This window comes from Anopheles maculipalpis, chromosome 3RL (assembly GCF_943734695.1).
Source record: "Anopheles maculipalpis chromosome 3RL, idAnoMacuDA_375_x, whole genome shotgun sequence".
Classification (NCBI taxonomy): Eukaryota; Metazoa; Arthropoda; class Insecta; order Diptera; family Culicidae; genus Anopheles; species Anopheles maculipalpis.
The window spans coordinates 24,113,144-24,137,680 of NC_064872.1; the positions used below are offsets into that span (position 1 = coordinate 24,113,144).

The following is a 24,537-nucleotide window of genomic DNA, read 5'->3' on the forward strand; positions in this document are numbered from 1 at the left end:
GTTTTCTAACGGAAAATTGTCCAAAAATCAGCATAAATTTCGGGAATTTTGGGATCGTTGCTACCTCTACTTTTGGATGCTCGCCTGGTGTCGAGGATCAAGTTTTGTGAGATTTTCAACAAGTTTTCTGACGGAAAATTGTCCAAAAATCAGCATAAATTTCGGGATCGTTGCTACCTCTTCGTTTGGATGCTCGCCTGGTGTCGAGCATCAAATTTTGGGAGATTTTCAACAAGTTTTCTAATGGAAAATCGTTCAAAAATCAGCAAAAATTTTGGGATCGTTGCTACCTCTTCGTTTGGATGCTCTCCTGGTGTCGAGGATAAAATTTTGAGAGATTTTCAACAAGTTTTCTAACGGAAAATTGTCCAAAAATCAGCATAAATTTCGGGAATTTTGGGATCGTTGCTACCTCTACTTTTGGATGCTCGCCTGGTGTCGAGGATCAAGTTTTGTGAGATTTTCAACAAGTTTTCTGACGGAAAATTGTCCAAAAATCAGCAAAAATTTCGGGATCGTTGCTACCTCTTCGTTTGGATGCTCGCCTGGTGTCGAGCATCAAATTTTGGGAGATTTTCAACAAGTTTTCGGACGGAAAATTGTCCAAAAATCAGCATAAATTTCGGGATCGTTGCTACCTCTTCGTTTGGATGCTCTCCTGGTGTCGAGGATAAAATTTTGAGAGATTTTTAACAAGTTTTTCAACGGAAAATTGTCCAAAAATCAGCATAAATTTCGGGAATTTTGGGATCGTTGCTACCTCTACTTTTGGATGCTCTTCTGGTGTCGAGGATCAAGTTTTGTGAGATTTTCAACAAGTTTTCGGACGGAAAAATTGTCCAAAAATCAGCAAAAATTTCGGGATCGTTGATACCTCTTCGTTTTGATGCTCGCCTGGTGTCGAAGATCAAATTTTGGGAAATTTTCAACAAGTTTTCTGAAAGAAAATTGTCCAAAAATCGGCGAAAATATGAAGATCAGTTGCTACCTCTTAGCTTGGATGCTCGCCTGGTGTCGAGCATCAAATTTTGGGAGATTTTCAACAAGTTTTCTGACGGAAAATTGTCCAAAAATCAGCAAAAATTTCGGGATCGTTGCTACCTCTTCGTTTGGATGCTCTCCTGGTGTCGAGGATCAAGTTTTGTGAGATTTTCAACAAGTTTTCGGACGGAAAAATTATCCAAAAATCGGCAAAAATTTCGGGATCGTTGATACCTCTTCGTTTGGATGCTCGCCTGGTGCCAAGGGTCAAATTTTGGTAGATTTGCAACAAGTTTTGTGACCGAAAAATTGTCATAAACCGGCGGAAATATGAGGATTAGTTCTGCCTCTTCGTTTTGATGCTCGCCTGGTGCAGAGGATCAAATTTTGGGAGATTTTCAACAAGTTTTGTGACGGAAAAATTGACCAAAAATCGGCAAAAATTTCGGGATCGTTGTTACCTCTTAGTTTAGATGCTCTCCTGGTGTCGAGGATCAAATTTTGGGAGATTTTCAACAAGTTTTCTGACGGAAAAATGCTACCTCTTAAATTGGATGCTCGCCTGGTGTCGAGGATCAAATTTTGGGAGATTTTCAACAAGTTTTCGGACGGAAAAATTGTCCAAAAATCGGCAAAAATTTCAGGATCGTTGCTACCTCTTCGTTTGGATACTCGCCTGGTTTCGAGGATCGAATTTTGGGAGATTTTCAACAACTTTTCGGACGGAAAAATTGTCCAAAAATCAGCAAAAATTTCGGGATCGTTGATACCTCTTCGTTTTGATGCTCGCCTGGTGCCGAGGATCAAATTTTGGGAGATTTTCAACAAGTTTTGTGATGGAAAAATTGACCAAAAATCGGCAAAAATTTCGGGATCGTTGTTACCTCTTAGTTTAGATGCTCTCCTGGTGTCGAGGATCAAATTTTGGGAGATTTTCAACAAGTTTTCTGACGGAAAAATGCTACCTCTTAAATTGGATGCTCGCCTGGTGTCGAGGATCAAATTTTGGGAGATTTTCAACAAGTTTTCGGACGGAAAAATTGTCCAAAAATCGGCAAAAATTTCAGGATCGTTGCTACCTCTTCGTTTGGATACTCGCCTGGTTTCGAGGATCGAATTTTGGGAGATTTTCAACAACTTTTCGGACGGAAAAATTGTCCAAAAATCAGCAAAAATTTCGGGATCGTTGATACCTCTTCGTTTTGATGCTCGCCTGGTGCCGAGGATCAAATTTTGGGAGATTTTCAACAAGTTTTGTGATGGAAAAATTGACCAAAAATCGGCAAAAATTTCGGGATCGTTGTTACCTCTTAGTTTAGATGCTCTCCTGGTGTCGAGGATCAAATTTTGGGAGATTTTCAACAAGTTTTCTGACGGAAAAATGCTACCTCTTAAATTGGATGCTCGCCTGGTGTCGAGGATCAAATTTTGGGAGATTTTCAACAAGTTTTCGGACGGAAAATTGTCCAAAAATCGGCATAAATTTCGGGATCGTTGCTACCTCTTCGTTTGGATGCTCGCCTGGTGTCGAAGATCAAATTTTGGGAAATTTTCAACAAGTTTTCTGAAAGAAAATTGTCCAAAAATCGGCGAAAATATGAAGATCAGTTGCTACCTCTTAGTTTGGATGCTCGCCTGGTGTCGAGCATCAAATTTTGGGAGATTTTCAACAAGTTTTCGGACGGAAAATTGTCCAAAAATCAGCATAAATTTCGGGATCGTTGCTACCTCTTCGTTTGGATGCTCTCCTGGTGTCGAGGATAAAATTTTGAGAGATTTTCAACAAGTTTTCTAATGGAAAATTGTTCGAAAATCAGCAAAAATTTTGGGATCGTTGCTACCTCTTCGTTTGGATGCTCTCCTGGTGTCGAGGATAAAATTTTGAGAGATTTTTAACAAGTTTTCTAACGGAAAATTGTCCAAAAATCAGCATAAATTTCGGGAATTTTGGGATCGTTGCTACCTCTACTTTTGGATGCTCGCCTGGTGTCGAGGATCAAGTTTTGTGAGATTTTCAACAAGTTTTCTGACGGAAAATTGTCCAAAAATCAGCAAAAATTTCGGGATCGTTGCTACCTCTTCGTTTGGATGCTCGCCTGGTGTCGAGCATCAAATTTTGGGAGATTTTCAACAAGTTTTCGGACGGAAAATTGTCCAAAAATCAGCATAAATTTCGGGATCGTTGCTACCTCTTCGTTTGGATGCTCTCCTGGTGTCGAGGATAAAATTTTGAGAGATTTTCAACAAGTTTTCTAATGGAAAATTGTTCGAAAATCAGCAAAAATTTTGGGATCGTTGCTACCTCTTCGTTTGGATGCTCGCCTGGTGTCGAGGATAAAATTTTGAGAGATTTTCAACAAGTTTTCTAACGGAAAATTGTCCAAAAATCAGCATAAATTTCGGGAATTTTGGGATCGTTGCTACCTCTACTTTTGGATGCTCGCCTGGTGTCGAGGATCAAGTTTTGTGAGATTTTCAACAAGTTTTCTGACGGAAAATTGTCCAAAAATCAGCAAAAATTTCGGGATCGTTGCTACCTCTTCGTTTGGATGCTCGCCTGGTGTCGAGCATCAAATTTTGGGAGATTTTCAACAAGTTTTCGGACGGAAAATTGTCCAAAAATCAGCATAAATTTCGGGATCGTTGCTACCTCTTCGTTTGGATGCTCTCCTGGTGTCGAGGATAAAATTTTGAGAGATTTTTAACAAGTTTTTCAACGGAAAATTGTCCAAAAATCAGCATAAATTTCGGGAATTTTGGGATCGTTGCTACCTCTACTTTTGGATGCTCTTCTGGTGTCGAGGATCAAGTTTTGTGAGATTTTCAACAAGTTTTCGGACGGAAAAATTGTCCAAAAATCAGCAAAAATTTCGGGATCGTTGATACCTCTTCGTTTTGATGCTCGCCTGGTGTCGAAGATCAAATTTTGGGAAATTTTCAACAAGTTTTCTGAAAGAAAATTGTCCAAAAATCGGCGAAAATATGAAGATCAGTTGCTACCTCTTAGCTTGGATGCTCGCCTGGTGTCGAGCATCAAATTTTGGGAGATTTTCAACAAGTTTTCTGACGGAAAATTGTCCAAAAATCAGCAAAAATTTCGGGATCGTTGCTACCTCTTCGTTTGGATGCTCTCCTGGTGTCGAGGATCAAGTTTTGTGAGATTTTCAACAAGTTTTCGGACGGAAAAATTATCCAAAAATCGGCAAAAATTTCGGGATCGTTGATACCTCTTCGTTTGGATGCTCGCCTGGTGCCAAGGGTCAAATTTTGGTAGATTTGCAACAAGTTTTGTGACCGAAAAATTGTCATAAACCGGCGGAAATATGAGGATTAGTTCTGCCTCTTCGTTTTGATGCTCGCCTGGTGCAGAGGATCAAATTTTGGGAGATTTTCAACAAGTTTTGTGACGGAAAAATTGACCAAAAATCGGCAAAAATTTCGGGATCGTTGTTACCTCTTAGTTTAGATGCTCTCCTGGTGTCGAGGATCAAATTTTGGGAGATTTTCAACAAGTTTTCTGACGGAAAAATGCTACCTCTTAAATTGGATGCTCGCCTGGTGTCGAGGATCAAATTTTGGGAGATTTTCAACAAGTTTTCGGACGGAAAAATTGTCCAAAAATCGGCAAAAATTTCAGGATCGTTGCTACCTCTTCGTTTGGATACTCGCCTGGTTTCGAGGATCGAATTTTGGGAGATTTTCAACAACTTTTCGGACGGAAAAATTGTCCAAAAATCAGCAAAAATTTCGGGATCGTTGATACCTCTTCGTTTTGATGCTCGCCTGGTGCCGAGGATCAAATTTTGGGAGATTTTCAACAAGTTTTGTGATGGAAAAATTGACCAAAAATCGGCAAAAATTTCGGGATCGTTGTTACCTCTTAGTTTAGATGCTCTCCTGGTGTCGAGGATCAAATTTTGGGAGATTTTCAACAAGTTTTCTGACGGAAAAATGCTACCTCTTAAATTGGATGCTCGCCTGGTGTCGAGGATCAAATTTTGGGAGATTTTCAACAAGTTTTCGGACGGAAAAATTGTCCAAAAATCGGCAAAAATTTCAGGATCGTTGCTACCTCTTCGTTTGGATACTCGCCTGGTTTCGAGGATCGAATTTTGGGAGATTTTCAACAACTTTTCGGACGGAAAAATTGTCCAAAAATCAGCAAAAATTTCGGGATCGTTGATACCTCTTCGTTTTGATGCTCGCCTGGTGCCGAGGATCAAATTTTGGGAGATTTTCAACAAGTTTTGTGATGGAAAAATTGACCAAAAATCGGCAAAAATTTCGGGATCGTTGTTACCTCTTAGTTTAGATGCTCTCCTGGTGTCGAGGATCAAATTTTGGGAGATTTTAAACAAGTTTTCTGACGGAAAAATGCTACCTCTTAAATTGGATGCTCGCCTGGTGTCGAGGATCAAATTTTGGGAGATTTTCAACAAGTTTTCGGACGGAAAATTGTCCAAAAATCGGCATAAATTTCGGGATCGTTGCTACCTCTTCGTTTGGATGCTCGCCTGGTGTCGAAGATCAAATTTTGGGAAATTTTCAACAAGTTTTCTGAAAGAAAATTGTCCAAAAATCGGCGAAAATATGAAGATCAGTTGCTACCTCTTAGTTTGGATGCTCGCCTGGTGTCGAGCATCAAATTTTGGGAGATTTTCAACAAGTTTTCGGACGGAAAATTGTCCAAAAATCAGCATAAATTTCGGGATCGTTGCTACCTCTTCGTTTGGATGCTCTCCTGGTGTCGAGGATAAAATTTTGAGAGATTTTCAACAAGTTTTCTAATGGAAAATTGTTCGAAAATCAGCAAAAATTTTGGGATCGTTGCTACCTCTTCGTTTGGATGCTCTCCTGGTGTCGAGGATAAAATTTTGAGAGATTTTTAACAAGTTTTCTAACGGAAAATTGTCCAAAAATCAGCATAAATTTCGGGAATTTTGGGATCGTTGCTACCTCTACTTTTGGATGCTCGCCTGGTGTCGAGGATCAAGTTTTGTGAGATTTTCAACAAGTTTTCTGACGGAAAATTGTCCAAAAATCAGCATAAATTTCGGGATCGTTGCTACCTCTTCGTTTGGATGCTCGCCTGGTGTCGAGCATCAAATTTTGGGAGATTTTCAACAAGTTTTCTGACGGAAAATTGTCCAAAAATCAGCATAAATTTCGGGATCGTTGCTACCTCTTCGTTTGGATGCTCTCCTGGTGTCGAGGATAAAATTTTGAGAGATTTTCAACAAGTTTTGTGATGGAAAAATGGTCATAAATCGGCGAAAATATGAGGATTAGTTCTTCCTCTTCGTTTTGATGCTCGCCTGGTGCAGAGGATCAAATTTTGGGAGATTTTCAACAAGTTTTGTGACGGAAAAATTGACCAAAAATCGGCGAAAATTTCAGGATCGTTGCTACCTCTTCGTTTGGATGCTCGCCTGGTTTCGAGGATCGAATTTTGGGAGATTTTCAACAACTTTTCGGACGGAAAAATTGTCCAAAAATCAGCAAAAATTTCGGGATCGTTGTTACCTCTTAGTTTGGATGCTCGCCTGGTGTCGAGGATCAAATTTTGGGAGATTTTCAACAAGTTTTCTGACGGAAAATTGTCCAAAAATCAGCATAAATTTCAGGATCGTTGTTACCTCTACTTTTGGATGCTTGCCTTGTGTCGAGGATCAAATTTTGGTAGATTTTCAACAAGTTTTCGGACGGAAAATTATCCAAAAATCGGCATAAATTTCGGGGTCGCTGTTACCTTTTAGTTTGGATGCTCGCCTGGTGTCGACAATCAAATTTTGGGAAATTTTCAACAAGTTTTGTGAGGGAAAAATTGTCCAAAAAACAGCATAAATTTCGGGATCGTTGCTACCTCTTAGTTTGGATGCTCTCCTGGTGTCGAGGATCAAGTTTTGTGAGATTTTCAACAAGTTTTCGGACGGAAAAATTGTCCAAAAATCAGCAAAAATTTCGGGATCGTTGATACCTCTTCGTTTTGATGCTCGCCTTGTGCCGAGGATCAAATTTTGGGAGATTTTCAACAAGTTTTGTGATGGAAAAATTGACCAAAAATCGGCAAAAATTTCGGGATCGTTGTTACCTCTTAGTTTAGATGCTCTCCTGGTGTCGAGGATCAAATTTTGGGAGATTTTCAACAAGTTTTCTGACGGAAAAATGCTACCTCTTAAATTGGATGCTCGCCTGGTGTCGAGGATCAAATTTTGGGAGATTTTCAACAAGTTTTCGGACGGAAAATTGTCCAAAAATCGGCATAAATTTCGGGATCGTTGCTACCTCTTCGTTTGGATGCTCGCCTGGTGCCGAGGATCAAATTTTGGGAGATTTTCAACAAGTTTTGTGATGGAAAAATGGTCATAAATCGGCGAAAATATGAGGATTAGTTCTTCCTCTTAGTTTTGATGCTCGCCTGGTGTCGAGGATCAAATTTTGGGAGATTTTCAACAAGTTTTCTGACGGAAAAATGCTACCTCTTAAATTGGATGCTCGCCTGGTGTCGAGGATCAAATTTTGGGAGATTTTCAACAAGTTTTCGGACGGAAAATTGTCCAAAAATCGGCATAAATTTTGGGATCGTTGCTACCTCTTCGTTTGGATGCTCCCCTGGTGTCGAAGATCAAATTTTGAGAAATTTTCAACAAGTTTTCTGAAAGAAAATTATCCAAAAATCGGCGAAAATATGAAGATCAGTTGCTACCTCTTAGTTTGGATGCTCGCCTGGTGTCGAGCATCAAATTTTGGGAGATTTTCAACAAGTTTTCGGACGGAAAATTGTCCAAAAATCAGCAAAAATTTCGGGATCGTTGCTACCTCTTCGTTTGGATGCTCTCCTGGTGTCGAGGATAAAATTTTGAGAGATTTTCAACAAGTTTTCTAATGGAAAATCGTTCGAAAATCAGCAAAAATTTTGGGATCGTTGCTACCTCTTCGTTTGGATGCTCTCCTGGTGTCGAGGATAAAATTTTGAGAGATTTTCAACAAGTTTTCTAACGGAAAATTGTCCAAAAATCAGCATAAATTTCGGGAATTTTGGGATCGTTGCTACCTCTACTTTTGGATGCTCGCCTGGTGTCGAGGATCAAGTTTTGTGAGATTTTCAACAAGTTTTCTGACGGAAAATTGTCCAAAAATCAGCATAAATTTCGGGATCGTTGCTACCTCTTCGTTTGGATGCTCGCCTGGTGTCGAGCATCAAATTTTGGGAGATTTTCAACAAGTTTTCGGACGGAAAATTGTCCAAAAATCAGCATAAATTTCGGGATCGTTGCTACCTCTTCGTTTGGATGCTCTCCTGGTGTCGAGGATAAAATTTTGAGAGATTTTCAACAAGTTTTCTAACGGAAAATTGTCCAAAAATCAGCATAAATTTCGGGAATTTCGGGATCGTTGCTACCTTTACTTTTGGATGCTCGCCTGGTGTCGAGGATCAAGTTTTGTGAGATTTTCAACAAGTTTTCTGACGGAAAATTGTCCAAAAATCAGCATAAATTTCGGGATCGTTGCTACCTCTTCGTTTGGATGCTCTCCTGGTGTCGAGGATCAAGTTTTGTGAGATTTTCAACAAGTTTTCGGACGGAAAAATTATCCAAAAATCAGCAAAAATTTCGGGATCGTTGATACCTCTTCGTTTGGATGCTCGCCTGGTGCCAAGGGTCAAATTTTGGTAGATTTTCAACAAGTTTTGTGACCGAAAAATTGTCATAAATCGGCGAAAATATGAGGATTAGTTCTGCCTCTTCGTTTTGATGCTCGCCTGGTGCAGAGGATCAAATTTTGGGAGATTTTCAACAAGTTTTGTGACGGAAAAATTGACCAAAAATCGGCAAAAATTTCGGGATCGTTGTTACCTCTTAGTTTAGATGCTCTCCTGGTGTCGAGGATCAAATTTTGGGAGATATTCAAAAAGTTTTCTGACGGAAAAATGCTACCTCTTAAATTGGATGCTCGCCTGGTGTCGAGGATCAAATTTTGGGAGATTTTCAACAAGTTTTCTGAAAGAAAATTGTCCAAAAATCGGCAAAAATTTCAGGATCGTTGCTACCTCTTCGTTTGGATACTCGCCTGGTTTCGAGGATCGAATTTTGGGAGATTTTCAACAACTTTTCGGACGGAAAAATTGTCCAAAAATCAGCAAAAATTTCGGGATCGTTGATACCTCTTCGTTTTGATGCTCGCCTGGTGCCGAGGATCAAATTTTGGGAGATTTTCAACAAGTTTTGTGATGGAAAAATTGACCAAAAATCGGCAAAAATTTCGGGATCGTTGTTACCTCTTAGTTTTGATGCTCGCCTGGTGTCGAGGATCAAATTTTGGGAGATTTTCAACAAGTTTTCTGACGGAAAAATGCTACCTCTTAAATTGGATGCTCGCCTGGTGTCGAGGATCAAATTTTGGGAGATTTTCAACAAGTTTTCGGACGGAAAATTGTCCAAAAATCGGCATAAATTTCGGGATCGTTGCTACCTCTTCGTTTGGATGCTCGCCTGGTGTCGAAGATCAAATTTTGGGAAATTTTCAACAAGTTTTCTGAAAGAAAATTGTCCAAAAATCGGCGAAAATATGAAGATCAGTTGCTACCTCTTAGTTTGGATGCTCGCCTGGTGTCGAGCATCAAATTTTGGGAGATTTTCAACAAGTTTTCGGACGGAAAATTGTCCAAAAATCAGCATAAATTTCGGGATCGTTGCTACCTCTTCGTTTGGATGCTCGCCTGGTGTCGAGCATCAAATTTTGGGAGATTTTCAACAAGTTTTCGGACGGAAAATTGTCCAAAAATCAGCATAAATTTCGGGATCGTTGCTACCTCTTCGTTTGGATGCTCTCCTGGTGTCGAGGATAAAATTTTGAGAGATTTTCAACAAGTTTTCTAACGGAAAATTGTCCAAAAATCAGCATAAATTTCGGGAATTTTGGGATCGTTGCTACCTCTACTTTTGGATGCTCGCCTGGTGTCGAGGATCAAGTTTTGTGAGATTTTCAACAAGTTTTCGGACGGAAAAATTATCCAAAAATCAGCAAAAATTTCGGGATCGTTGATACCTCTTCGTTTGGATGCTCGCCTGGTGCCAAGGGTCAAATTTTGGTAGATTTTCAACAAGTTTTGTGACGGAAAAATTGTCATAAATCGGCGAAAATATGAGGATTAGTTCTACCTCTTCGTTTTGATGCTCGCCTGGTGCAGAGGATCAAATTTTGGGAGATTTTCAACAAGTTTTGTGACGGAAAAATTGACCAAAAATCGGCGAAAATTTCGGGATCGTTGTTACCTCTTAGTTTGGATGCTCTCCTGGTGTCGAGGATCAAATTTTGGGAGATTTTCAACAAGTTTTCTGACGGAAAAATGCTACCTCTTAAATTGGATGCTCGCCTGGTGTCGAGGATAAAATTTTGAGAGATTTTCAACAAGTTTTCGGACGGGAAAATTGTCCAAAAATCAGCATAAATTTCGGGAATTTTGGGATCGTTGCTACCTCTACTTTTGGATGCTCGCCTGGTGTCGAGGATCAAGTTTTGTGAGATTTTCAACAAGTTTTCTGACGGAAAATTGTCCAAAAATCAGCATAAATTTCGGGATCGTTGCTACCTCTTCGTTTGGATGCTCGCCTGGTGTCGAGCATCAAATTTTGGGAGATTTTCAACAAGTTTTCTAATGGAAAATCGTTCGAAAATCAGCAAAAAATTCAGGATCGTTGCTACCTCTTCGTTTGGATGCTCTCCTGGTGTCGAGGATAAAATTTTGAGAGATTTTCAACAAGTTTTCTAACGGAAAATTGTCCAAAAATCAGCATAAATTTCGGGAATTTTGGGATCGTTGCTACCTCTACTTTTGGATGCTCGCCTGGTGTCGAGGATCAAGTTTTGTGAGATTTTCAACAAGTTTTCGGACGGAAAAATTATCCAAAAATCAGCAAAAATTTCGGGATCGTTGATACCTCTTCGTTTGGATGCTCGCCTGGTGCCAAGGGTCAAATTTTGGTAGATTTTCAACAAGTTTTGTGACGGAAAAATTGTCATAAATCGGCGAAAATATGAGGATTAGTTCTACCTCTTCGTTTTGATGCTCGCCTGGTGCAGAGGATCAAATTTTGGGAGATTTTCAACAACTTTTCGGACGGAAAAATTGTCCAAAAATCAGCAAAAATTTCGGGATCGTTGTTACCTCTTAGTTTGGATGCTCGCCTGGTGTCGAGGATCAAATTTTGGTAGATTTTCAACAAGTTTTCTGACGGAAAAATTATCCAAAAATCGGGATAAATTTCGGAATCGTTGTTACCTCTAAGTTTGGATGCTCGCCTGATGTCGAGCATCAAATTTTGGGAGATTTACAACAAGTTTTAGGACGGAAAAATTATCCAAAAATCGGGATAAATTTCGCGATCGTTGTTACCTCTTAGTTTGGATGCTCTCCTTGTGTCGAGGATAAAATTTTGGGAGATTTTCAACAACTTTTCGGACGGAAAATTGTCCAAAAATCGGCATAGATTCCGGGGTCGTTGTTACCTCTTCATTTGGATGCTCGCCTGGTGTCGAGGATAAAATTTTGGGAGATTTTCAACAAGATTTCTGACGGAAAAATGCTACCTCGTAGTTTGGATGCTCGCCTGGTGTCGAGGATCAAATTTTGGGAGATTTTCAACAAGGTTTCTGATGGAAAATTGTCCAAAAATCGGCGAAATATGAGGATCAGTTCTACCTCTTCGTTTGGATGCTCGCCTGGTGTCGAGGAAAAAATATTGGGAGATTTTCAATAAGTTTTCGGACGGAAAAATTGTCCAAAAATCGGCAAAAATCTGGGGATCAGTATTACCTCGTCGTTTGGATGCTCGCCTGGTATCAAAAATCGTACATTGGAAGATTTTCAACAATTATTCTTCTGTGATATTGGTTTGAGTAAAAAATTTGTTTGAGTTTGAAGATGTTGTAATACATACATTAAATAAAAACAAATACCATGATAAATTTATTGGTAGTTATTAATTCGTTTATTTTCATTTATCGCGTGCATTCGAATAATTCTTTTTTTTTTTGTTTTGCTTTTTTCTGCTTCACTACCTTTACTTTCTCTTCCCATACGCTCGTACGCACACTCGGCGATCGCTTGTCCCTATCCTTGTCTTATACAAACGTGTTTGTTTTTTCTTACCTTTCGCTTCTCTTCTTACCTTCTTACCTACAATTGTGTGTACGTGTGTGTGTTTTTCTTTAACTTTTTCTTATGTTTGTTTATTTTGTTTCTTAATACACAGCTGGTTTTCATACACATTCATACATTTCGTTTTTCTCATCCTACATTGGCTCTTATCTTTTCACATTACGCATTTCCCACGGAGTGTATCGGAGCGTTTTCCCTACCATTTTTTATTCTTTCCTTTGCAAACGTATTTGTTGCTTTGTTTGCTCTGTTTTTGTCTTTCGATACACAGTTTCTCATGTCATATTTCTCTCTTTTCTGCTTGATTTTTCATTATCATGTGTATATCTTGTTTGCTGCTTCACTCTTTTTTACTGTTTGCGTGTTTTGTTTTCTTTCTTTTGCTCTTTTAAAGGAGGGGAAGCTGATTTATGATGCTGTTCATTTACACGTTTTTTTTTTGTTAGTTTGCATTTCTCTAGAACCTTGACAGTAGGAAATTTCCGATTTTAATATCCTTTATTTTCTGGTTTTTCCTTACCACTTTAGTTAAGTTTATCTTGTATTTTCCCTCCTTCTACTTTTTTCCCTCACTTTTTTTCATTTTCTTATTGCAATCCTGCTATGTTTACCCCCCACGAAAATAATTTAATTTACGTTTTACAATCTGTTTGTAGTGTTACTTTTTTCTTCTTTCCTTTTTATCTCTTGCTGTTAGTTTCATGATTTTTTATTCTTCTGTGTTTAGGTTTATATTTTTACCCAATGATAACATATTAATGGCTTCCTGATGAGTTTTTATTCTGTTTTGTTCGGAAATGGGGGCTGGAGTTCTTCTTCCTGATATCGCTATTGCTATTCTTTGTTTGTTGGTTGGTTGTCTGCCAAAAATTGGGATGATGATTTAAGTGGGTGGTGATGGCGGCCATATCAACCATATATGGGATTGGTGACACACACGAACACCCGCATACAAGCAGCATTTCTATTGCTTTCATTACTAAGAGTGTATCCCTTTTTTTTCTTTCATGCTATCGCTCTCCTTCTCTCTCGCTCTCCTTCTCTTTCATTAAGGTTTCAATTAAGGGAGTTTTGAGACCAGTTCAAGTATTAGCTTAAGTGTGTAATAGGAGGAGTTTTCCCATTTATTTTTGTTTGCTACTATTTTTAACTGTTGTCCTATACCTTTTGTATGTGTAAGAGCAGCGCTTATGCTTCGTTTATGGCACCCCATCGTCTTCTTCTTCTGCTCTTCGGTTTCCTTTTTTAGTGTGTTATACACATACACCAACACAGACTAAATAAGTCCGCTGCGCTCAACTACTACCGATATCGACGGGAGGAAAAAAAGGGAAAACTCGTGTTCGTATTATTTTGAATCTGTTTTGGCGCTAACTAAAATCAAAGCGATTGTCACTAGATGTATAAGTGTGTGTGTGTGTATGTTTGTGAGTATAAAGTACTCTATTTTTGCTTGCTGTAGTTTGTAAATGTTATTTTTCAGAAGGAAAGGTTCGACAAGATAAATCTGAGTGTTTTTTCTTCTTCTTGCTGCTGGTTTTGTTTTTTTCTGAGGAAAGCTTCTACTTATACAAATTCACATCGTTATTAGGTATTTTTTCTAAGCATACGTTTTTTTTTGTTTTCATTTGTTTGTATAGCGCTACCATAACAGGCAAAACAATCAGCTCATCTGTATTCAGGGTGACATTTTGTTTGTTGTTTTTTTTTTTTGTTTCTTTGTTCAGGGCGCTTACTACTGAGCAGGAGAAAACTTAGCTTAACAATTTTTCTTCTTCCGTTTTATCATATCTCTATCTCGCTTTCTTCAGCTTTGTTTTTTTGTTTGTTTATTTTCTTTATAAAAAAGGGCGGATTCGTAAAACTGTACCATTGTTTTATCTTTTCTTCTCTTGGTATTGTTTGCTTTTTTAATTTTTTTTTCTCGGTTTATTATGTTTTTTGCGCTTTATAATTAATTTCAACTGTTTTTTATATGTATTTTTTCTTCTTTCTTAGCCTGTCATTTCGTTTTCATTTTAAGCTGCAACGTGACTACGTGTCTGTGGGGGTGCATTTGAGTTTTCTATTTTACACTAATTATTAGCTTGTTTTTTCCTTTTTTTATTCCGGTTCTTATTTTTTTTTATGCAATTTAACTTTCCTTCTACTACCTTGTTGTTTGTTGTTTACGTTATTCTCGCTCTCTTGATTTTTTTGTATTCGATAAGGAAAAAGACTGTAGGAAACGTAATTATTTTGTTATTTGTTTCTTTTAGAAGTAGGATAATAGAAATAGAGTTTCTGCTGCTAGTTCGGGGAGGCGCGAGCGACGCAAAAGATGCGGCAGGAAGTTTTGCGAAAAAGGGGGTTCGTTTAGGAAGAGGATCATCTGTGGGAGTTTTTTTTTCCTGCGTGTGTGTTTGATTAATTAATTAAATTTATCTTATTTTCTTTTTGCAAATTTATCTTCTTTGTGTGAATGTTTTTGCTCCTTCCTTTTTCAGCTTCTATGTGTATGTTTGTATTTTATTTTGCTTTTTTCCTTCTTTTTCTTCATTTTTTATAGGTTTTTGCTACAAACCGCCCAGCAGAAGGAAGTACAGTCCTTTGCCGACTAAGCGAATGTTTATATATTTTACGGTTTGTTTTTCTTGTATTATTCGATCTAATCACTCTCATTACACAGCGTTGGGTTGTCTCATACAAACATTCTTCGTCGATCGTCTCCCACTCCCTGTCTGTCTCAATCTCTTTCTTCCGAAGTAGAACCCGGCATGCTATTTATACACAAAGTATGAGAATTGGTAAGGAAAACCTTTTTCTGTTGTCAGCTTTTTTCACCTTTTAATAGTCTTTCAGTAACCATAATTATTATTATTATTAGCATGATTATTTGCGAATTGCAAATCATCGCTTTTCTTCAGAGCATGCGCCTTATTTGTGTCTTTTTTTCTGACTCTTTCGACACTTTTACTCTTCTTCCTGCGAAGGACACACAACGAATTTTCTTAATCCTTTTTTTTTGCTTTTGCTATTTACACGATATTTTGCATCCACTCTTTCTGTACGGTATTTTATTATATTTTATATGTATAGTATTGGATTACTAAAAGTAATATGTACTGCCTTACTACAGAGACACGCGCGTCTCGATTCAAATCAGGGTTTGGTAATTAACGAAAACACGCACACATACGTTAGTTTCTTCAACTCTTTTTCGATAATGTTATACCCCACATCTTGTCCTTTTTGCATGTTTTTCGTGTCTTCAAATTGAATCAAATTATTTATCCATATTTTCCTGATCTTTCACGTTCTTTTGTTTTTTTTTCCTTTCAGTAAAGATGTTAAACAATTTATCTAAGTGTAGTGGCTTGTTTTGCGTTTAACAGCTCTTTTTATTTTTTTTTGTCAGTTTTAGCGTTAAATGTACTTCCTTTTTTGCTTCTCTTTTTCCTTTTTTTCTTTAGGGAAAGGGTGGCGCGAGTGGTGTCTTTTCTTAAATTTTCTTACGACAGTTACGACAACTAGTAGCGCAATTTCACTATCTTTTAACTGAACTAAATATGTAGTTTTGTTTGCTTGTTTTAAATATTATAAATCTTCCCTTTTAGTTGATTTTAAGTACGCATTTTCGGGTGATTATTAGACTGTGTGTTGTTTTTTTAAAATAATTGTAAATTTGTGTAATTGTTGCGCGCATATTTTTACAATGAAATTTCTGATCTCGAATTGTGATGTAAAGAAAAAGTGACTGAAAAAATGAATTTTGTTTAAAAACATCTGCTCCAGCGTGAGAGACCGTTGTCATTGTCGTCTGTATCGTCTGTCTTTATTTTCAAGTCTTCTTTCTTAACATCAAATAGAGGGCAGTGTATGGTGTGTGTGAATGAGTAGAAGTGTTCAAAATGAAGCTAGAGATGGAATTATTATACATTTCGAACAATATTTTTCTATTACAAAAAATGAATGGTTTTTGTTCACTTTTCCCTTACACCAACTGTTCTAAATCCTTTTGCCACCGTTTGAAACGAAACACGCTACGCGTTATTATACTTTTGTGGAATAAAAGTATTCCGCCAAGCTGTCATTAATCAAAATTGGAAAATAAATTATACAAAAATCAAAACTTACCAGAAAAAAATAACCAAATTGTCGCTGGTCTTCACAGCTCTACACAATACAGCAGTAGCAGAGTTTAGCGTTATGCGGGATGTGGTTACGTAGGTTTCGCATCTCCATCTTTTCTAACCTTTTTTTTAACGCCCCAAAACATTCACCTTCTTTTCGTTTTTTCTACTAAGGACATTACATTATTCCACAGGCTGTATGTAAATATCACGTTTCTCTCGTTCGCTGCCCTTATACGCACACATTTGGTTTGTGCTCTTGCTATTGTGTTGCGTACCGGCCCTGCATTGCGGACGTCCCGAAATTATTGCACTTATTAAATGACCAGAGATGGAGGATGTGCGAGAGCGTTATTGTTCCGGTGGCCCCTTCTTACATCCTTCAACATGCACACAAATACCACTCCATTTCCTTTCTCTACACTAAGATAGATACTTGAAACCTTATCACTTCTGTTTTTGCATACTTTTGCACACATAAACTCACGCGCGCACGTTCTTGAAGTTTGTAACCAGTCACTACCAGGTTCAAACGAATAACAGGAGAGGTTTTCTGCTGTTGGCTAAATGGTAGCTTATTGCTTCACTTTCCGTTAACTCGTCGCTCATACGCGCGCACACTCACACGCGCACATAGGCAGGAACGGGGAACAGGTTTGAAAATTACACATTTGCAACTAGGTAGATTCGCATCACTTATTCCTCAACGGGCGCCATTGGTGGCTCCGATGATGAGGGTGGCGGTTCTTCTGCTGTTGCGGTTGATGATGCTGCCATTGGCTCGTCCTCCGTTACTAAAGTTGGCTGTGATCCGGAACTTACGGTACAGCTGCCCTCCGGTTTCTACCGTGGAGCACCCTCACCATCCGCCAGATTATTACGCGCCTCGTACTCCATTACCTCCTGGTAGATCAGTTCTTTCCACTGTTCGACCGTGTGTTCGCGTTCGTCCACACTGTGATCATACGGACCGGGTGCGGGCTAAAAGGAGAAGAAAGGAAGTACACAAATTTATCATTTTTTGGTCATTTAAATCGATAACTGACATATGCAATTTAAATCGGTTTTCTAGGACTTCTTCGATCTGTCCATTTTTATAGATACTTGCGGGCAGTGGAAAATCTATCGGTGGGCAGAATATACGGCCCCCGTTGGTTGCCCCATATGGGAGACTTAATATAAGCCTCACAGTAGAGACTAATCCTCGTCATTGCTGGTTATTGTAACAGCTACTCCATTATCATTCTACACACACGGAGGCGAAAGATCCTCAAAGGACGTCAGGTTCTATTTATTAGCGACTTGCTGCGTAGAGAAGCACTCTCAGGCTATCATCATCAGTTTGGTACCTGCGTTATCTCCTGCTCGCGCTTCGCGTACGCCAGATACAGGCATGTGCGAGTGTTATTTGGAGCGCTTCAGGCACTGCCTTGACTACCCGCGTGTTGACAGGGTAGAAAAACTATTTTTGGTCGCTCCCACATGGAGCTACTAACCAACTTGACTCGGTGTCATTTTCTGGAGCTTCCCTCACTGGAAGTAAGACGTTCTTTAACTTAAGCTACATTTGTCGCCAACCTGATTCTCGAAGTTTTTTGATCATGTTCACTTTGGTCTTCCTTCTGTCATAGACTTTCTTCCTCTTTCGCTTCTTATTGATTCTCTCTTATTGCATTTCTATACTAATTTCTTCTGTGTTTGCTTCTCCTGTTTTTGTTTCTGCTTTTCTACGGTTTTTGGTCCTCGATTAGGAGCCTAAATCCTACTTTTTTGACAAATCCAAATCGGAGGATGTTTTCCTATCATTCTCCCAAAAGACCTGCGCCATATGGCAGTAAAAATTTTCACGAGGGCCGTGACTCATATATTTTAGTAGTATTATTATTGGACGTAAATTTAATTCGGAAACATCTATGCATAATACATCCAGCATTTAAACCGCCTGCCAAATTTCATATCAATTGCACGCGATTCAAAAACTTTTTTTGCTGAACCTGTATCTATTTTTGCTAATTCGCTGATGTATTGGCTGTTTCTATACCCATGGTTGAGGATTTCATATTCGCTTGCGCTATTCGCTACAGTCAGTTCGCCGCATTCAATCTTTTGCATTTCCCAGGAATGTTTTACTTAAGTAATCACCTACCAAAATGAGTCTATTTTTAATCAAATCTTTAAAAAACAATAACACTTACCGCATTGACTTCACTCTCATCGTACCATACGTTGATGTAGCTGTGCACCAGTGCCTGATCGACCGAGATACGGTGCTCCGGATCGACCACCAACATTCTACTGAGCAGATCCCGCGCCTGACTAGCCTTCAGTCGGTTGTGTTCGTTCGAGTCGGTCGGAAACAGTACGTCCGGGAAGAGCCGATCGAACGGGTAGCCCGTATAGCGGGGCCGATTTTCCACATAATTTCGCACGGTTGGCTGTAACCGTGCCATAAAGGACTGGGACGGAGTACCCAATTGTTCTGCGAGGAGAGGAGATTTCGTTAGCTTTTTATCCAGTATATCCAGAGGAAAGTAGTATCGCGCGGCTAACCTATAACTTACCAATGATTTTATTCCACTGATCAATATGATCTGTGCCGGGGAATAGTACGCCACCGCGTATCATCTCACCCATAATGCAGCCGACCGACCAGATGTCGACGTTCTCCTTGTAGCCCATGCCGAGGATCACCTCCGGCGCACGGTAGTACCGCGTGACGACGTACGGTGTCATCATGAACGTGGTGCCGGCCGTACGCGCCAGCCCGAAATCTAATATTTTTAGTGTGCAGTCCGATTTTACCACAATGTTGGATGGCTTCAAGTCCTGCGAATGATGTCGAGAGAGTAGTGGTTAGCATACGGGATTTTCCGATTGCTAGAACATTTCCTTCTATTGCCATTTACATACCCGGTGAATAATTCCAGCCGAGTGGAGATGCTTGATGCCGCACAGCATCTGGTAGAGCAGATAGGACATTCGCTCGTGGTCCAGATCCATCTGTATGACCTGGCAGAGGTTCGCATCCATAAGCTCCATAACCAGGTACACATCCTGGAACTCTTCTAGTGTACGCTGCGGAGTGAACGCGTTCAGCAGTCCAATGATCTGGTGGCCAAAAAGAAGACGACCGAGAAAATTCAATACATGTGTGTGGCGCACTATCGCGCGAGGGCTTGATACTTACATTTTTATGATTGACTAATTTCATAAGCTTAAACTCCCTGTAGGCTCGTTTGGCGTGAGTGACATTTTGGAAAGGTCTTGATAGCTTTTTGATGGCCACATTCTGCTGTGTTACTGTATCGTATGCGGCACTGTTTGCGGAGAGTAAACGAGAAAAGGAAGAGGAAGAAAAAGAAGATGCAAAAGGAATGAAACCACAGTGTAGAAGGAAAGGAGGAGAATTTGCATTATTTCGATCTTTTTCGCTTTTGGCGACACGTGCAGACTTTACTCGTGTGTCCTTGCGATTTAGGGTTAGGGTAAGGGGTGCACAGAGAGAAAGGAAGGGTAATGTAAATGTTAATATTACACACTGCGGACATCTGCAGAGAGCGCGTCCGGTGCGCGATTGTTGTGTGCAACAAATACGCCTCGAAGAAGCAACATGAAGAAAAGGCAACCCAATCACCATATGCGCCGAGAGTAAGACGTCAAGACTAACTACTAATCTCGATCGATGAAAGAAGATGCAGCTGAACGGAAAGATTTCTTCTTAATAAAGTTATCATCGGTGATGCGGATTATTACGGAGCTTGTGGTTTTTGCCTCGAGAAAAGCAAGTTAATCTCAGCCTATCTGTCTCGCTTTCTTGAGGGATTACATTGCAGGGACTAGTAAGGCAAAAATCAATTTACTTTCCTCTATTGCATGCCATTAATAATGGAGGCTATATAATCCTTCGTGCATCCCCGTCAAGTCTTTTCTTCCGCTTAGAGTATTATTTATCTTGCTCTTTACATTATTTTATTATACAAAAAAGCATTATGAGTAGTGAGGATACATCTGTACGTCCAATATTAAATACAACCATCACCATTGTACTGGTCATTCTCCGACGCGAGTGGAGACCATAAGCATGACAGTTCGCAAGGCAAAAAGGACTTACCACACCGTGCCCTGGGCACCGAAGCCTTTTGCCTCAAGATTGATGTACCGATCCGGGACCTCGAACTCCGTGTCCCCGAACTGGACCCGCACATAGTTGTTCGCTCTTCGGTTCATATTTGCAACGGTTTGCTGCTGCTGCGGCTGCCGCTGCTCTTTTGTGAGCGGTTTGTTTCGGTCCTTTGATTTCGTATGACTAGACAGCACACCCATACACACTTGTATACAACAAAATCGAAAGGATAAACGCAATCTAAGCCAACTGTTGGGGGCGCGTTGGATTGTGGATTTAATCAACGTACAAGCAATTTTACAACAAGGTAATGTAGATAGGTAGGTAGCTTAGAGTCACGAATATACCGCAAAAAAAAACAAAAAGTTGTGCAATACAATGACAACACGAGGCAGAAGCTGTGGTAAGGTAGAACTCAACTAAAAAGAAATGAAAAATAAATATAAAACAAAATGTTAAAGTATATACCAAATGTGAAATTAAAAAAAAACAAAATTAACAAAAAGGTTAACCAAATGAAATAAACATTAAATAAAATACAGACAATAAAGAAAACATAAAACAAAGAATACAAATAAGAAAATAAAGTAAAACTTATTTACAAATGAACAATCATTAAGAAAATGAATCGCTTCAGTTTGTTCCGATTCATTTAGCACAAAACTTCAATCTGTAAGGGGCCACATACAGACCGTTCCACTTCTAAGAGCTCGACGACAGATGACCATTAAAATTAATGACCTTTTCACTTTTATCCAGCCCACAATGCGTACATTACATTCCGGTTGATGGTTGACTGTAACAAGCTAAAATCTCGAGAATGAAACCGTTTGGGGAAACCGAGCGCCCGCTGATTGTATACACCCAAAGCGAAACACACTACGATCGATCGATATCCACACACTGTTTCTTCTTGCGTGAAAAAGTTGCAGTAAATCTCATTTCACTCCCGGAAAAAAAGCTAGAGATCTGCAGTGATTTATGATCGAGTGCGGTCGGAGTATGCGGAAGGACTCGTCCCATCAAGCGTAAGGTTTTTGATTGGACGTTGAACAATTCTCAGCGCTTCCTAAACACACTTGATGATATATGTACGTTGATATCTGTGTGCTCCTGTTTGTGTTGACTCTGCCCATTCAACCCATTCGGTGTAGCGCTATTCCGGAACCGGATCATCCCGGTGAAGTGTAGTCGGGCTGGTGCAATAACCTTTTAATTACTCTCCTGTTTGCGATTAATTACTATTCCAGTGACATCCGGACGGGGGCTGCGCGAGTTCGTATTACAACCCCGTAGCTGTTGGTATGCAAATTGGTAAACAATTCTGCAACATAATCTCACGCTCTCTCTCTTTCTCTCTCTCTCTCTCTCTCTCTCTCTCTCTCTCTGCCTTTATCCATGCTCGTCAGCCAATCATATCACACGCCAATGCACCAAAACTAACATACACAAACTCTCATGTGGGTTTTGTTTCTGACAACGGACACTGGCATGCATGACGACGCCCCGTCCACTGGGAGGCTGTTGTGCCGAGCCTGACAAACCGCATAATTTTGGGGCCGAATCTTCCACATCTAACACAAGCGAACCATTCGTCGGCTTTGCAATTTAATGGACCGGAAGATTTTCTTCTACCACTCCAGCAGTCCGAGGAGGTGTTACGTAAATTTAGAGCGAGAAGAACCGAACCGGTGGTGATTAGTAGCAGATTTTCTGTGGCGAAACTTTTGTGCAATCTTTTCGCCCACTCCGCCCCCGGTGGCCCATCCTCGTCAGGTTGTTTTACGGTATACCGGCATCATGATGTATGTATCCTTGCAAAAAAGCGTGGCCATAAAAATAATAACAATTATTATTATCATCACAGCCCGCAAATTTCATGCATGGAAAGTTACTCATGCGAGTGAGTATTATAGTGCTTCTGGTGGGGCTGGGTGCGCTACTGCTGCTACTGACTCTTCATGCATTTCAGAAGTTGGAAACCCAACTTGGATACCAATTCCTCAGCATCCATCGTATCAGAGTGCGCCATTTTGTCTACTCTATTTTACCCGGGCAGAAACAAGATTCCATTGTGCAGCATAAGGGAACATCAATTTTCATACAATATGCCCGTAAGCGAGTGTGTGCTTTTCCCATGTCCCATAGCGACACCGAAAAAATGATGGAAGCTGGCACATGGTTTCTCGTTCTTTCACCGTTTTGTTTCCTGTCTGACGCACACCGCCGCAAGCCGTGTGTGAGAGTACGTGTGCAAAAGCAAATTAGGCGCACGAAATAACTTCACCATTTGCTGCGAGCGCTCAGTACAGGTTCCAGTTCGTGAAGAAGCCACCGTCGTGAGCTCGGATTTGGGTGGAAGATTTATGGGGTAATATTAATATTTGTCAACGATATTTTACTCCTCGGTGGTACACTCACTGGCACAGAAATTGAATGTTTGCTTTTCGAGAGCGTGGGCTACGGTGTTTTGTCTATGGAGGGTTAAAGGTTAGACCGATGCTCACACGGTAAAAGAGTGATTTACAAATAAATAAATTAAAAGAAACTTCTTAACATCCAAACGCAAGCGGGTGAGAAAGAAAAAGCATACTTTTGTATTGAAAAGAGGTTCAAAAAGCATTCCTATTTGTTTAGGACATTTCACACATCGGAGGACTGAACATTATCAGGCAAAGTTGGATACATAACGAATAAAAAAGAAAACCTATTACAAAAATGTATTTTGAAGGTTTGGGGATAAATTGCTGCTCGCTTTACACATACAAACTGAAAGCAAGGCTAACCAACGCTAAAACCAATAAGCAAATCTTCGAAAAATAATTATAAAATAAACGATTTTTTAGCATTTTTGGCAATGCTAGCTGAACAGAATTGTGAATTTCGGATGGACGCTGCAAATAATTACCATTTCGTTTGGTGGATTAATACGGAAGAGAGTGAATTTATTATTCGTGCCGGTATTTATAATATTTGGTTGAGTGCCTCTGGCACTCACTGTCTGAAGCGTGGGGAAACTTAACGAAACCGATCGTCCTGTCGGTTTCCTGGTCGCTGTCACTGGCGTTGTGTAAACATACTCCCCCCCATGACAGAATGTCATAACAAATTGGTATCGAACGCGTACACTTTTCGTTATGGTTTTGTAAAGATGATCGCCTTGGATCGTGGGTTGCGTTACACCAAAGCAAACCGTGTCAATGCTGCCTGGACAGCCTGAGCTTTACGCCAAAGTTAAGCTGTATGGTAAAGCGCATTGTGTTTCAGCCGTGATGTCATCTGTGTGTGTCGCACTTGCGGGTTCACTTTGCGCAGCTGGCCTCGATGCAGTGGCAAATGAGTCGAAAGCTTTCGGAAGTTCATTTTGCGCAGCTGGCTCGTTGCAGTGGAAAATGATCCTTCAGCGTTTGGAGCTCCATTTTGCTCAGCTGCAATCGATGCAGTGGAAAATGTTCCGCTAGTGTCCGATGTGTGTATTAGTGTGTGGTGTTGTGCGACAGCAAAGCTTGTAGCAGCAGTGGTCAGGGCGTCTTCCAGCTGCCGGCTCTTTAACTCATTCCAAAGCTGCTCCTCCTTGGTGAGGCGTATTTCCACCAGACTGGAATCTCGGACCAGTCTTCCAAAAAACCGCTCGTGTCGTTCCACGGTGGTCAGCAAAATCGTCCCTCTTGACGCCAGGGTCGATGTTTGAACGGACATTTTGTGACGCGTTTTGTTGAGCGTGAACGAGAGTCCAATGTAATCACTGCCGGAGACGCGCGCGGGAACAATTCGTTTGGGTAGCTTTGAAATCACGAGAATTCACAAAACAAAATAACCAGGGATTCGCATTATCCTGGTCACGGCACCATGAACAGAATTGTGAATTTCGGATGGACGCTGCAAATAATTACCATTTCGTTTGGTGGATTAATACGGAAGAGAGTGAATTTATTATTCGTGCCGGTATTTATAATATTTGGTTGAGTGCCTCTGGCACTCACTGTCTGAAGCGTGGGGAAACTTAACGAAACCGATCGTCCTGTCGGTTTCCTGGTCGCTGTCACTGGCGTTGTGTAAACACTAGCTTATTAGCATTGTTTTAGTAAAATGAAGATTTAAAAACACAGCAATACATTGGCTAAACGATTATTTTGCGCAAAACTCTTTAAATTTTTTGG

At 40.0% G+C, this 24,537-nt stretch overlaps 4 protein-coding genes across 6 annotated transcripts in view; 2 read left to right on the forward strand and 2 right to left on the reverse strand.

Annotated features, from left to right (window-relative positions):
- Window positions 1–24,537, reverse strand: part of LOC126564100 (eukaryotic translation elongation factor 2) — a 398,467-nt gene that overhangs the window by 341,663 nt on the left and 32,267 nt on the right. The gene's annotated exons all lie outside the window — the stretch shown is intronic.
- LOC126564395 (ATP-binding cassette sub-family G member 1-like) overlaps window positions 1–24,537 on the forward strand; it is a 440,656-nt gene that overhangs the window by 287,244 nt on the left and 128,875 nt on the right. The gene's annotated exons all lie outside the window — the stretch shown is intronic.
- The window catches only part of LOC126565141 (cyclin-dependent kinase 1), a 164,950-nt gene that overhangs the window by 28,229 nt on the left and 112,184 nt on the right, over window positions 1–24,537 (forward strand). The gene's annotated exons all lie outside the window — the stretch shown is intronic.
- Window positions 17,011–24,537, reverse strand: part of LOC126564780 (stress-activated protein kinase JNK) — a 38,784-nt gene continuing 31,257 nt past the window's right edge. For 2 of the 3 annotated variants that reach the window (XM_050221887.1, XM_050221886.1), the window contains exons 3-7: window positions 19,442–19,571; window positions 19,165–19,362; window positions 18,816–19,080; window positions 18,450–18,733; window positions 17,011–17,235 (exon numbers count right to left, since the gene is read on the reverse strand). In XM_050221887.1, the coding sequence (XP_050077844.1) occupies window positions 17,098–17,235; window positions 18,450–18,733; window positions 18,816–19,080; window positions 19,165–19,362; window positions 19,442–19,571 (1,015 nt within the window). In that variant the 3' untranslated portion in view covers window positions 17,011–17,097. Of the gene's footprint in view, window positions 17,236–18,449; window positions 18,734–18,815; window positions 19,081–19,164; window positions 19,363–19,441; window positions 19,572–20,365; window positions 20,580–24,537 lie in introns of those variants that run through there. The other variant, XM_050221885.1, reaches the window with a different exon arrangement.